At 43.8% G+C, this 12749-nt stretch overlaps 1 protein-coding gene across 3 annotated transcripts in view; it reads right to left on the reverse strand.

Annotated features, from left to right (window-relative positions):
- Positions 1-12749, reverse strand: part of LOC137384709 (copine-8) — a 445401-nt gene that overhangs the window by 47370 nt on the left and 385282 nt on the right. For all 3 annotated transcript variants that reach the window (XR_010977638.1, XM_068059014.1, XM_068059012.1), the window contains one exon: positions 10875-10977. Coding sequence is in view for 2 of the 3 variants with exons in the window: in XM_068059014.1 (XP_067915115.1) it covers positions 10875-10977 (103 nt within the window). In the remaining variant the exon portion in view is untranslated. The remainder of the gene's footprint in view (positions 1-10874; positions 10978-12749) is intronic.

Genomic DNA, 12749 nt, shown 5'->3' on the forward strand with positions numbered 1-12749 from the left:
GGAAGAGGACCTCCCCTCTCCCTAACGGCCTGCGGCATTAGATCCAGGTGGGCATCGATGAAGTGAAGGTCTGCCTGCCCCCAGGGTCAGGCCCCTAGCTCCCTGTGACATCTCGCTTCCCTCTGGTGCTATGGAAGGCAGGACTCTCCCTCATGACAACCAGCAGCCTCACTGATGGCTGCTGTGGAAGTCTACCTGAGCCCCAGACTTGATCTGACCCACTGCCATTTTCAATCCCACCAGCTCTAAGAGGACAGGAAACCCTCTCCATACCAATTAAGGCTTTTCCACTTGAAACTTGCAATCTGGATCAGCTTCCCAGAGGTGGCAGATTTCAGACCAAAAACCAGACCAGGCTCCTGTTTCCCGCCTCTACTTTGAAAATTCAGCCCTCAAAATCTATCTGTACCAGGCTTGAATATATTCAATAATGGAGCATCCATAACCCTCTGGAGTAGTGAAATCCAAAGATCCGCAACCATCTGATTGAAGAAATTGCTCCTCATCTCAGTCCTAAATGATTGACCCCTTATCCTGAGACTGTGGCCCCACGTTCTAGACTCTCCAACCAAGGGAAACAACCTGTCAGTGACTACCCTGTCAAGCCCTTCAGAATCTTGTATGTTTCAATTAGATCACCTCTGATTCTTCTAAACTACAGAGAGTATGGCCCAATTTACTCAGACTCTCATCATAGGACAACTCTCTCACACCAGGAACCAACCTAGAGAACCTTTCCTGTCCTGCCTGCAAGGCAAGTATAGCCTTCCTTAAATATAGAGATCAAAAGTGCACACAGTACTCCAGGTGTGGTCTCACCAAAGCCCATTAATTTGTAGTAAGATTTCCTTGTCTTTGTACTCCAGTCCCCTTATAATGAAAGCCAACATGCCATTTGCCTTCCTAATTGCTTGCTGTACCTGAATGCTAACTTTCTGAGTTCCTTGTACGAATACGCCCAAGTCTTTTTGAACATCAAAATTTAAAAGTTTCATGCCTTTTAAAAAATATCCTGCTTTTCTATTCTTATTACCAAAGTGAATAAGCTCACACGTCCCTACATTATATTCCATCTGCCACCTTGTTGCCCACTTACCGAACCTGTCTCTATCTCTTTGCAGCCTCTTTGTGTGCTCCTCAAAGCTTACATTCCCATCTAGCTTTGTACTGTCAGCAAACTTTGTGGATAGCACATTTAGGGAGGTGGTCAGACCACAGACTAGGAGCATGCACGCAGATAGGGAATGGGTGACCATCAAGCAGTCTAAGAGAACCAGGCAGGTAGTACAGGAGTCCCCTGATATGATCTCACTCGTTAATCGGCTTTCCATTTTGGATACTGGTGAGGGTGATGGGTTCCTCAGAGGAGTGCAGTCAGAGCTAGGTTTGTGGCACCACAAGTGGCTCAGCTGCACAAGAGGGGAGGAAGAGGAGTGGAAGAGCAGTAGTGATAGGGGATTCATTAGTTAGAGAAACAGACAGGCGTTTCTGCAGTCCTAAACGTGACTCCAGCATGCTGTGTTGCCTCCCTACTGCCAGGGTCAAGGATGTCACAGAAAGGCTGCAGGACATTCTTCTGGGGGAGCGTGAACAGCCAGAGGTCGTGGTCCACATTGGTACCAATGACATAGGTAAGAAGGGAGATGAGGTCCTGAAAGTAGATTTTAGCCAAGCTGTTCCAGTACAGCTACAACACAGGCATCCACCCAGCAATGTTGCAAATTGCCCAGGTATGCCCTGTACACAAAAAGCGGGACAAGTCCAACCTAGCCAATTACCGCCCCATCAGTTGACTCTCAATCATCAGTAAAGTGATGGAAGGTGTCACCGACAGTGCTATCAAGCGGCATTTGCTTAGCAATAACCTGCTCAGTGACACTCAGTTTGGGATCCAAGTATGGCATCAAGGAGCCCTAGCAAAACTGAAGTCAATGGGAATCCGGGAGAAAGCTCTCCACTGGTTGGAGTCATAGTCAGCGCAAAGAAAGATGGTTGTAGTTGTTGGAGGTCAATCATCTCAGCTCCAGGACATCACTGCAGGAATTCCTCAGGGTAGTGTCCTAGGCCCAACCATCTTCAGCTGCTTCATCAATGACCTTCCTTCAATCACAAGGTCAGAAGTGGGGATGTTCACTGATGATTGCACAATGTTCAGCACCATTCACGACTCCTCAGATACTGAAGCAGTTCATGCAGAAACGCTGCAAGACCTGGACAATATCCAGGCTTGGGCTGATAAGTGGCAAGTAACATGCGCACCACACAAGTGCCAGGCAATGACCATCTCCAACAAGAGAGAATCTAACCATTTCCCCTTGACATTCAATGGCATTACCATCACTGAATGCCCCAAAATCAACTTCCTAGGGGTTACCATTGACCAGAAACTGAACTGGAGTAGCCATATAAATACCATGGCTACAAGAGCAGGTCAGAGACTAGGAATCCTGCGGCGAGTAACTCACCTCCTGACTCCCCAAAGCCTGTCCACCATCTACAAGGCACAAGTCAGGAGTGTGATGGAATACTCTCCACTTGCCTGGATGGGTGCAGCTCCAACAACACTTAAGAAGCTCGACACCATCCAGGACAAAGCAGCCCGCTTAATTGGCACCCCATCTACAAACATTCACTCCCTCCTGCACCGACGCACAGTGGCAGCAGTGTGTACCATCTACAAGATGCACTACAGCAATGCACCAAGGTTCCTTAGACAGCATCTTCCAAACCTGTGACCTCTACCAACTAGAAGGACAAGGGCAGTAAATGCAAGGGAACACCACCACCTGCAAGTTCCCCTCCAAGTCACACACCATCCTGACTTGGAACTATATCGCCATTCCTTCACTGTCGCTGGGTCAAAATCCTGGAACTCCCTTCCTAACAGCACTGTGGGTGCACCATGGACTGCAGCGGTTCAAGAAGGCAGCTCACCACCACCTTCTCAAGGGCAATTAGGGATGGGCAATAAATGCTGGCCTAGTCAGCGACGCCCACATCCCATGAATTAATTTTTTAAAAAGCAAGACCTCAAAATCAGTAATCTCAAGATGACTCCCAGTCCCACGTGCATGTCAGCATAGGAATAGGAGAATTGAGCAATTGAACACTTGGCTGGACAACTGGTATAGGAGGGAGGGCATCAGATTTCTAAGACATTGGGACCAGTTCTGGGGCAGGTGGGCCCTGTACAAGATGGATGGGTTGCATCTTCGCAGGACTGGGACAAATATCCTCGCAGGAAGATTTGCTAGTGCTGTTGGGGAGGGTTTAAACTAAATTGTCAGGGGGGTGGGAACCTGAGAGGGAGCTCAAATTGGAGAGAAGCAAAACTGGTAACTAGACAGGGGTGTGGGAACCAGGAGCAAGTATTAGAGAGGAATACCAAGGTGCACAGAATACTGGGGGAGATAGAGAGCATGAGAGCAGGGAATAGTACATTATTAGCTGGGGTCAAAGTAAGGGAGAAAGTAATAAAATCTGAATCAGGGTTAATGTGCAAGTATGTGAATACACGAAGTGTAAGACTGGTGAGGTATAGGCGCAGATTTCCTTGTGAAATTAATATGTTGTGGCTATAACAGAGATCTGGCTCAAAGAAGGGCAGAACTGGGTGTTAAATATTCCTGGATGCAAGGTGTTCAGGAAAGATAGGAAAAGGAAAAAAGGGGGAGGGGTGACAGTATTGATTGAGAACATTGCAGTGCTGAGAAAAAAGGATGTCCCAGAGCGGTCGAGGACAGAATCAATTCGGCTGGAACTAAGGAACGAAAAAGGTACAGTTACATTGCTCGTTATTGTCTATAGGCCACCAGCTAGTGGGAAGGACATGGAGCAACACACTTGTGAGGAAATTACAGAGAGGTGCAAAAATTATAGGGTAGTTTCAATGGGGACTTTAGTTATCCAAACATAGACTGGGATAATAGTAGTGCAAAGGGCAGTGAAGGACAAGAGTTCCTAGAGTGTGTTCAAGAAAATTTTCTACAACAATATGTTGCTAGTCCAGCAAGAAAGGAGATACTGATAGACCTGGTTCTTGGGAATAAGGTGGGCCAAGTGGATCAAGTATCCGTAGGAGAGCATTTAGAGGATAGTGATCATTGTATCATAAGGTTTAGGTTGACTACGGAAAAGGACAAGGAGCAATCCAGGGTAGGAATAATTAACTGGGGGAATGCCAACTTCAAAGGGTAAGAATGGAGCTGGGGCAAATAAATTGGAGTCAAAAGCTGGCAGGAAAACCAGTAGTTGAACAATGGGCTACCTTCAAAGAGGAGATAATTCGGGCACAGTCAAGGTATGTTCCCTTGAAGGGGAAAAGTAGAGCAAACAATTCCAGAGCTCCCTGGATGACAAAAGAGATTAAGATAAAGAAGAAAAAGTGTGCTTATGACAGATGCCAGGTAGAAAATACTATTGAGAACCAGGCTGAATATAGAAGGACAAGAGGGGAAGTGAAAATGCAAATAAGAGAAGCAAAGAGAGAGCATGAGAAGATACTGGCAGCTAGCATTAAAGGAAATCCCAAAGTTTTCTATTGGCATATAAATAGTAAAAGGGTGGTAAAAGGAGGAGTGGGGCCGATTAGAGACCAGAAAGGGGATTTACACATGGAGGCAGAGGGCATAGCTGAGGTATTAAATGCATGCTTTGCATCTGTCTTTACCAAGAAAGAAGATGCAACCCAGGCAATGTTAAAAGAGGAGGTAAGTCAAACACTACAGGGGTTTAAAATTGATAAAGAGGTAGTATTAGATAGGCTGTCTGAACTGAAAGTGGATAAAGAACCAGGGCTGGATGAGATGCATCCAAGGATACTGAGGGAAGTGAGGGTGGAAATCGCAGAGGCACTGACCATAATTTTTCAGTCTTCCTTAGACTCAGGGGTGGTGCCAGAGGACTGGAGAATTGCAAGCATTGCACCCTTGTTCAAAAAAGGGTGCAGAGATAAGCCCAGCAACTACAGGCCAGTCAGTTTAACTTTGGTGGTGGGAAAACTTCTAGAAAAAATAATTCGAGACAAAATCAATAGTCACATGGACAAATGCGAGTTAATTAAGGAAATCCAGCATGGATTTATTAAGGGAAAATCATGTTTAACTAACTTGCTGGAGTTTTTTGTGAAGGTAACAAAGAGGGTTGATGAGGGCAATGCTGTTGATGTGATGTACATGGACTTTCAAAAGGCATTTGATACAGTGCCACACAACAGACTTGTGAGCAAACCTGTAGTTCATGGAATAAAAGGAACAGTAACAACATGGATACGAAATTGGCTGTGTGACAGGAAACAAAGAGTAGTGGTTAATGGAGGTTTTTCTGGCTGGAGGAAGGTTTGTAGTGGAGTTCCCCAAGGATCAGGTTAGTGCCCTTGCTTTTCCTGATATATATTAATTACCTAGACCTTGGTGTACAGGGCACAATATCAAAGTTTGCAGATGATATGAAACTTGGAAGCATTGTGAACTGCGAGGAGGATAGTGTTGAACTTAAAAAGGACATAGAAAAGTTGGTGGAATGGGCTGACAGGTGGCAGGTGAAGTCGAATGCAGAGAAATGTGAAGTGATTCATTTTGATAGGAAGAACATGCAGAGACAATATGGAATAAAGGGCACAATTCTAAAGCGGGTGCAGGATCAGAGGGACCTAGGTGTATATGTGCCTAATTCATTAAAGGTGGCAGGAAAGATTGAGAGAGCAGTTAATAAAGCATACAGTGTCCTGGGCTTCATTAATAGAGGCATAGAATACAAGAGCAAGGAAGTTATGTTGAACTTGTGTAAGATACTAGTTCGGCCTCAGCTGGAGTATTGTGTCCAATTCTGGGCGCGGTACTTGAGGAAAGAGGTCAGGGCATTGGAGAGAGTACAGAAGAGATTCACAAGAATGGTTCCAGGGATGAGGAATTTCAGTTATGAAGATAGATTGGAGAAGTTAGGACTCTTTTCCTTGGAGAAGAGAATGCTGAGAGGTGATTTGATAGAGGTATTCAAAATCATGAGGGGTCTGGACGGAGTAGATAGAGAAACTGTTCCCACTCGTGAAAGGATAGAGAACGAGAGGGCACAGATTTAAAGTGTTTGGTAAGAGAAGCAAAAGTGACATGAGGAAAAACTTTTTCACGTAGTGAGTGGTTAAGGTCTGGAATGCGCTGCCTGAGAGTGTGGTGGAGACAGGTTCAATTGAAGCATTCAAAAGGGAATTAGACAGTTATATGAAAAGGAAGAATGTGCAGGGTTATGGGGAGAAGACAGAGGAATGGAACTAAGGAAATTACTCTTTCAGAGAGCCAGTGTGGACAGGATGGGCCGAATGACCTCCTTCTGCACTGTAACAATTCTGTGATTCTGTGAACTTGGATATATTACTCACTGTATTGTTGTTTAAGTCATTAATATAGATTGTAAATAGTTGAGGCCCCAGCACTGATTCTTGTGGCCCTCCACTACTTATAGCCTGCCAACTTGAAAATGTCCCATTTATCCCTATTCTCTGCTTCCAGTCCGTTAACTAATCCTCTATCCATGCTAATATATTATCTCCAACTCCATGACCCCTTATCTTGCGTATTAACCTATTGTGTGGCACCTTATCGAATGCCTTTTGGAAATCCAAGTATGCTACTGACCCCTCTTTATCTATCCTACTAGTTATATCCTCAAAAACTCTAATAAATTTGTCAAACACGATTTCCCTTTTGTAAAACCATAATGACTCTGTCTGATCATACAATACTTTTCTAAGTGCATTGTTAAGACTTCAGTAATAGATTCCAGCATTTTCCCAATGACTGATGTCAAGCTAACTGGCCTGTAGTTTGCTGTTTTCGCTCTCCTTCCTTTCTTGAATAGTGGTTATATTTGCTAACTTCCAATCCGCTGAGACCATTCTAGAATCTAGGGAATTTTAGAAAATCATAACCAGTGCATTCAATATCTCTGCAGTTACCTCTTTTAGAACCCTAGGGTGTAGACCATCAGGTCCAGGGAATTTGTCGGCTTTTAGTCATTAAGTTTCTTTAATACTTTTTTTTCCTGCGGATATCAATTACTTTAAGTTCCTCATTCTTATTCGCCCCTTGGTTACCCTCTATTTCTGATATGTAATTTGCGAATTCTAATATGAAGACAGACATAAAATATTTGTTTAACGTCTCTGTCATTTCCTCATTACCCCATGATAATTTCGCCTGCCTCTGCCTCTAAAGGACCAACCTTTACTTTCGCACTCTTGGCCTTTTTATATATTTATAAAAGGCTTTTACAATCCAGTATACAATCCTATGCATTTACATTTCCAGTGGAACTGACTGCAAATCCCCAGACTGCAATCAATTAGAAATCAATGCACTGATGAGAACATCGCATTTTACACTGTAATATCACCGTTAAAAGTCCCCAAAAAAGTTACGCCTTGTTATTAAGGTGTAGCTTGGTTTTTAACTGCATACTAAGTCATAAATACTGCCAAAAAACCTCTCTAGCCCTGGAAAATTCAACTTATTAGTTTCCATTCTGATAAAAATGCCGAATTTTTTAATACATTAAGGCCGGAATTTTACACTCCCCCACAGGAGCGGGCTGGTGGTGGGGGGACTCGTCAAATTGAGTGGGAGGCAGGAGGTGCCATTCCCGATGCTTTCCCGCCCCTGCTGCAATTTTACCATGGGCGACGGCAGCGAGAAACGTCCCGCTCGCCCCAGGCCAATCAAGGCCCTTAAGAGGCCAATTAACTGCCATTTAAGGGCCTCCCACTGCCGCTAGTATTTTACCAGCGGCCGGCAGGTGCCTTAGGTCCCACAGGAGGCCGCCAGGTAAAACCGAAGCCACACCCAATCCCACTGAAATAAATATGCATAGGGCAGGATTTTATTATTTTTTAAAACTGAGAATGTTTTTGTCAAGTCCTTGATTACTGACGTTTTGGAGTTATTTATCCTTGTCTCTTGCTAATTTACATCTGGGATTAGCTAATATGGATATTCCATATCGGCCCAAAGGAAACTTGCCTCATGACAATTTTATCCTGCCCTTGGAGGCAGGAACAGAGGCGGGGCAGGAACACAAAATGGCAAGGGGTGGCGTGCCCGATGTTGTCTGGGCCCCTGCCAGTTTGTCTGTGGTGGGGAAGGCCGAGGACAGTCTTCCCGCCCCAGGCCACTTAAGGGCCTCTTCCCGCCTCCGCTCCAATTTTATGGAAGATGGAAGGTCCTGCCACCTGGTGGCCTCCTAGCAGGCTCGGGGACGGTGTCCCTAATTTGGGGGCAATCCATGGCCCCTGGAGGGCCACCCCCAGCAATGATGGCCCCTCCACAACCCCCCCCCCACCCGATAAGACCCACTCCCACCTCGTTTCCATGGCCTGCCTGACTGGCCCTGGTGAGCCCGACTCCACTTCCCTGTGTCCCGAGGTCTCCTCCACCTTCAGCACTGCAGGCCTCTGCAGTACCGGCAGTACCCATCACTGCCTGTACTGCAGAGCTGCCAGCCTTCACTTTGGCTGGTAGTTCTGGAGGCGGGGGCTCATCCCTTAAAGGCATGCCGCTGCTGATGGTCGACAGTTAATTGGCTGCCCGCCGTGAAATTGCAACAGAGGTCCCCTCCCCGCTGTTACAAGCTCAACGGGCACCAGTCTGGTGTGAGCTCTGTCTTTAATGAAAATGGCTGCCCCCGGTCAGAGTACCTCATGGTAGATGTCACATGACTACAGCAAACCAGGAGGCACATTGCACATTGTACAGTATTGCATTTCTCTCCCAAACATCCCCCTTTTCATACAAAAAAAATTGCATGCATTATCATTGACATTGTGAGTTGCCCAAGTTATCCACTATGCGCACAACTGTTCTCATGCATTAGTAGTTTGTCAGTCTTGTCAGTCTCTGCACATACATTGTACACATAGTCATTAAATAATGCCGGTCTCTTAATGCTGCGCGTGCGCGTTGTCGTTGGTTGATCATCTGGTTGATTTTCCTTCTCTGACGAGTGTCGTTCCCTTGTCACGTGTTGCTGCGGTAACTGTTGCTGTTCCATTTCCATTCTTGGGGTGCTGTGGACCTCTGGGGTTGATGGTTGATCCGTGGTCTGTGCAGTTAGTGAGTTCTTATCTTCCTGATTGGCCGCCTGCTATGACGTAACAGCTTCTCCAGTTATGCGTATGTGTTTAAGGTTGCAACAGTATATCTGGTTGTTCACTTCCACCGCATACGATTGAAGTGACAACTACTCTACACAGGTCCCAAGTTGCCACTTGGGCTGACTCTTGTTGAGAGTATTGAAGGTTTGTACCCTTACTGGCTCTCCAATGCTCAATTCTGCCAACGGTTTGGCAGTTTTGTCAAACTAAACTTTGGCTTTCTGCCATTTCACCTTGATTTTGTCACTCACACCTGTTACTAGTTCTGGCTTCAGTAGCTTTTTTGCTCTTGGAAGAGTAGTTTGGGTGTGGCTTGACATTAGTCTTTGTACTGGACTACTTTCCATGGCTTCGGTAAGTGTGTTTCTCTACTCTCAGTAGGCGTGCGCTCACTGTGGGATATCTTATGCCTAATACAATCCTGTCTTTAATTAGATCATCTTTTAGTTGCATAAGTTCACAAGATTCTGTGAGCTGTGTTAATGCAGTCACATATTGATCAATGGACTCGTTTTCACCTTGGGTCCTAATATGGAACACACACCGTTCATAGGTTACGTTCACTTGGGCTTCAAAGTGTGCCTTCAAAGCTTTCAAAATTTCTGCTGTCTGCTTTTTTGTTCTTCAGAGAGATTTAGGGTGGAATACACTTTGTAACAGTCTCTTCCCAACATTGATAAAAGTGTAGCTACTCGCAGCCACTCGGGTTTGTTAATTAAATCTGTTGCAATTTCGCCACTGAGAGTGGAAGAACTGCCAGTTCTGTTTCATATCATCTTTCATTTCGATTGGCGCAGGCAGAGGAAATTTTGCAGCCATTGTCTTACCCTGTGCTTTCAGCTGTTTCTTTGTTCCTTTTCTGTAGCTTCCTGTGGCTTTCAGCGGCTTTTAGCAGTTATGACCATTCCTTTGTTCCGTAGCTGTGCTTCTCAACAGCATTTCCTTCTGACACCATGTTACGAGCTCACAGGACACCAGTCTGGTGTGGACTTAGTCTTTAATGAATCTGGCTGTAATGGCTGCCCCTAGTCAGAGTACCTCGTGGTGGAGGTTACATGACTACAGCAAGCCAGGAGGCACATTGGTACAGTATTGCATTTCCATCCCAAACACCTGCCTTCTGGCCCACCGACAACACACCCATCACCAGAATAAAATCCAGCCCATACTGTCTCAAACATTTTTGGCAAATGCCATGCACCTTCTACATTTAAGGAATTGTTTTTGGATTTTTAAAAAACATATTCTCGGGATATGGGTTGATTTATTGCCCACCCCTAATTTTCCTTGAGAAGGTGGTAGCGAACCAACATCTTAAATAAAAATGAGTGGTTTGTTCGGCCATTTTAGACGGCAGTTAAGAGTCAACCACATTGTTGAGGGCCTGGAGTCACATATAGATTAAACTGGGTAACGATGGTGGGTTTCCTTCTCTAAAGGACCTTCGTGAACTAGATGGGTTTTTACAACAATCCTGTACTTTCAAGGTTACCCTTACTGATACAAACTTTTTTTAATTCCAAATTTACTGAAATTAAATTTTTGAACACATGTCTCCAGATCATTAATCAGGGCCTCTGGGTTACTAGTCTAGTAACATAACCACTCTGCTTGTGTACCCACTATTGAGTCAAGCCCTTTGCTTGTCATTTTACTTTTAGTGGCTGCATTTGCGGATACAACATTACTCCAAAATAGTTAACAAATACTTGACAAGTGACAGAAAACTTACATTGACAATGGATTCTTTTGTCTGTGCCATATCCGAGATGACTCCATCAGTTAAAATAAGAAGGACAAAATATTGTGAACCATCCTTCACGGAGGCAGCATACCTGCAATAAGGACAAGAATAATAGGTTGGAACCTCAAAAGACACTGAAGCCTAGAAACTACTTACTATTTTAATGGATGCTTTGGCCCATTTAGAATAACTGAAAAATGCTATAAAAACACATAAGTGCTTTTACACTATGAGCCAAACAGTAATTTCTCCATTTATATGCTTTGCTCATTACTCTAAACCACTTACAGCAAGCATGGAACTAAAAGGATTCCAAAATATGCAACAGGACGATCTCAAGTACAGCAGACTGCATAAAAAATGACTAAATGCATAGCATTTAAAAGAATATATTGTCATTTCCATATAGACAACTAATATCTGGGAATGTGGTAGAGTACTGGGGAAAGCATCTATCAATAGAAAGCACTTTGTGTGATGTAGATTGATATTACCACTTTAAGTTAGCTGATTGCAGTCGTTAGTTATTTTCACTAAAGTGCACTCTTCAAAGAAACATTTGTCACAGTAATCTGAAACATGAGATCACATTTTAATAAGATAACAACTGACATATTTGAAATTTCAAGTAAAGATGGCAGTATTTAATGAGTCAATGTTGAAGACTTCCAGTACCACTTATTCTGACTGCATACCACTGTGCCCCCACCTCTGGTGGGGCAGAAGACGAACCAGTTGGATTTTTACAACAGATTCTTTTATAGAACTGAATTTAAATTCATCAACACCATGGTGAAATTTGAACTCATATTTCCTGGATGATTAGTCCAGAATTCAGAGGAATTACTAGTGTGGCAACAGAACCACTACACCAATACAGTTGACAAATTCTCTATTAATGGGAGTGATGTTTCATGGCAGTTGGTTTTTTTTTACCATTTTCCTGTGAAATCACAATATCTGCAGTACACACAACCAATGTTACCTGAAAACCGGTGGGATGTTCACAAATAGTAGCAGAAAAAAAATCAATAATATAAATTTCACTTTTTCGGCCTCTTATGTAGTTTGAGCCATTAAGTACAAATTCTGAAGAAAAATTGCATTGTTTGTAATGAGATTTATTTTTCTGTTGCTGAGTAGGACTGGCATTGTACCAGTGACATGGGGGAATATTTGTGATGTTTGGCACTGAGCTTGGACATGGGCAGCTGGAGTTTGTTTCTTGTGTTCTTTCTTCAGTCCCAAGCTTGACAAGTAGCCACTTGTCCAAAGTACTTGTTCAATGGAGACGCAGTGGTGAGAAAAGCCTTCCCGGTACTACCTTGACAATAGATTCAGCACAGATAGAAATCCAACTTGGGCAGTAAAAGGAAGAAAATGTATCCTTTATAATCATATTAGTAACTTGAGAGAGAAGAGATGGACTAAATAAATAAGTGTCATGTTTAAGAAAGCAAAAACTGCAAATCCAAAGTCAAGTAAACAGAAATAATGTAAATATTTGAGAATAATTTTTTTGGGAAGAGGAAGACAACATTAATTGCACCTTAAGCAGCTTTTATAAACTGGCAGGTAAAAAGTGCCACACATCTTTCATTATCAAAGCACAAAATCTCCTTTATGGCTCTGCTGGTAAACCATGTAGCCTGGGCAGGGTGGGGCAGGAAATGGACTGGGCCATAGGCACAGGAAAGGGACAAGCTTTAATCTCAGCCTGCCAAGTATCTGCCACCATCACAACTTCACAGGAATTTCTGGGCTGAAGAAATTAATATTTTTGTCAGTCAAGTGAAATACTGCTTCGGTGTTATAACGATGCACAAATCATAGGCATATTTAGGATGAAATGGGACTGTAAAT

The sequence above is a fragment of the Heterodontus francisci genome, chromosome 27 (assembly GCF_036365525.1).
Source record: "Heterodontus francisci isolate sHetFra1 chromosome 27, sHetFra1.hap1, whole genome shotgun sequence".
Taxonomy (NCBI): Eukaryota; Metazoa; Chordata; class Chondrichthyes; order Heterodontiformes; family Heterodontidae; genus Heterodontus; species Heterodontus francisci.